At 46.1% G+C, this 2,500-nt stretch overlaps 1 protein-coding gene across 1 annotated transcript in view; it reads left to right on the top strand.

Moving 5' to 3' along the window:
• Positions 1 to 2,500, top strand: part of lama2 (laminin, alpha 2) — a 170,019-nt gene that overhangs the window by 126,637 nt on the left and 40,882 nt on the right. Inside the window, 1 exon segment of the mRNA XM_077016596.1 lies at positions 921 to 1,114. Within this exon segment, the coding sequence (XP_076872711.1) occupies positions 921 to 1,114 (194 nt within the window).

The raw sequence follows: 2,500 nt of genomic DNA, 5'->3' as shown, positions 1-2,500 counted from the left end.
ACTACACCTCCACACTGCTTCATCTACCTCACCTCCTCAACTACACCCACCATATCAACTACACCTCCACACTGCTTCATCTACCTCACCTCCTCAACTACACCCACCATAACAACTACACCTCCACACTGCTTCATCTACCCCACCTCCTCAACTACACCCACCATATCAACTACACCTCCACACTGCTTCATCTACCTCACCTCCTCAACTACACCCACCATATCAACTACACCTCCACACTGCTTCATCTACCTCACCTCCTCAACTACACCCACCATAACAACTACACCTCCACACTGCTTCGTCTACCTCACCTCCTCAACTACACCCACCATAACAACTACACCTCCACACTGCTTCATCTACCTCACCTCCTCCACTACACCACCCAACTACACCTCCACACTGCTTCATCTACCCCACCTCCTCAACTACACCACCCAACTGCACCTCATCATGCATCAGTCTATACACTTATGCCCACTACAACCCATAAACTACAGCCCCATCAACTATACAAAGCATTCACCACACCCCCTTCAACTACACCCATATCAGCTACACTCCCACTACACATCCCGCAGGTTTTCCACATTCCAGTACAGGGCACTGGGTGGGCTGGTATCACTTGGTGCTGTGGTACCAACACTAGGGCTGTGGTACTGAGGATATTAACTTCTTAACTTCCAATACACAGTCTACCACCCAGTCTCCTCACCAGTGCCATGGTTATGCCTTACATATGGTGAGGTCAATTTGTGTGTGTTACATTACATGTACAAATGTGTGTGTGTGTGTGTGTGGGAGTGTGTGTGGGAGTGTGTGTGTGTGTGTGTGTGTGTGTGTGTGTGTGTGTGTGTGTGTGTGTGTACACTGACCTCACATTGCACCAACTCCTTCCTCTTCTTTCCCTGCAGGTGTGCAGCGGGTTTTCACGGCAACCCACAGGTGGTGGGTGGGCGGTGTGAGGAGTGTAAGTGTGATCCGGTGGGGGCGTGGCCTGTTCCGTGCGACATACACACGGGCCAGTGCCAGTGTCGCACTGGTGCCACGGGCTTGAAGTGCAACCACTGCATGGAGAAGCATGTGTGTGGACCCGCTGGCATTGTGTGTATGTATAAGAGTGTAACTAACATAGCCATAAACATGTACAAACACATGCACACGAACACACATACACACACACAAATTCATCTATATACTGTAAACAAAAAATACTATAAGATGCATAGTTACTCAAGCTTCAGTGTGGATAAGCTTCAATGAGGATCACTTTCAGCTGGGTGTGTGGCAATGGGTCTTGGTGTTAATATTCTGGAGATTGGGAACGTGTGTTGTAGAATGTAGCGTCTCTGGTTGGAGGTGTATCTCAGGAAGGGGTGAGCTTCCTGACAATAAGCTTCAATATGTATAAGCTTCAGGCTGGAGAAGCTTCAGGCTGGAAAATCTTCAATGCAGATGAATGGATAAGCTTCAATATGTATAAGCTTTGATAAGTGGATACGCTTCAGTGTAGATAATCTGTTTGGAAAAAAAACTCGGTTATTCTTTTGCCCTCCAGTGCCATAATGTTGAAATATTTTGCAATTTTGTGATTTTTGCTATTTTGAAGTGTCCATTTTTGTCATGTGTTCAGGTCATTGGTAGAACTGGTTTGGTAGGTATGATAGATTGGGGAGGGATGTCTGTGTATGTGTGAGGTGTGTGTGTGTGTTTGAGTCATGCCAGTGTATGTGTGAGGTGTGTGTGTGTTTGAGTCATGCCAGTGTATGTGTGAGGTGTGTGTCTGTGTATGTGTGGTCATGCCTGTGTGTGCATTCAATAAATTTCACTCCATTTCATCATGGTGCATTGTTCTGTTACCACTCATGCATTTTGCTGGAACACACACACACACACACACGCAGCTCTACATCGCTGCTCACTCCCACAGCATGACCGTGCTTTTAAATCTATATAGTCAGTTCTAATCAGTTCACTAATTGTTTGGTATAATTGTGTTTATGGTTTTGGTGTGTTTACAGCTGTTTTGAAACATGTTCTTTACTGAGGTCTAACAAAGAATGCATATTGCAAAAAAGTGCACATGTATACACTGGCGCATAAATGGGCTATGGGTCAGGTATTACACACTGTGGTATTACCATGGCATTACCAGGGTGACCGGAGCCCTTTATGAGGGGTTTTAAACACCTGTAGCTCAGTGTCATTCTAATCCACTCTCTTTACTATGAATAACACCCACAAGGGAAGTTCTTCACAAAGTGCTGAAGGTCACAGGTTGAGGAGAGGACATCAGTGTTGAGGAGAGCCATCAGTCTACTGGTCCCCTCTTCTTCACCAGTCTGTCTGCTGGTTCCCTCTTCTTCATCACCAGTCTGTCTGCTGGTTCTCTCTTCTTCTCCTCCGTCTGCTTTTCTCTCTTTCCCTCCAATGTTGATGTCACAGCAGATGCTTAGAACAGTGAGCCTGCTGACATCTTATGCTCTCCTCTAAA

This window comes from Brachyhypopomus gauderio, chromosome 9 (genome assembly GCF_052324685.1).
Source record: "Brachyhypopomus gauderio isolate BG-103 chromosome 9, BGAUD_0.2, whole genome shotgun sequence".
Classification (NCBI taxonomy): Eukaryota; Metazoa; Chordata; class Actinopteri; order Gymnotiformes; family Hypopomidae; genus Brachyhypopomus; species Brachyhypopomus gauderio.
This window is presented reverse-complemented; position numbering and strand designations above follow the sequence as displayed.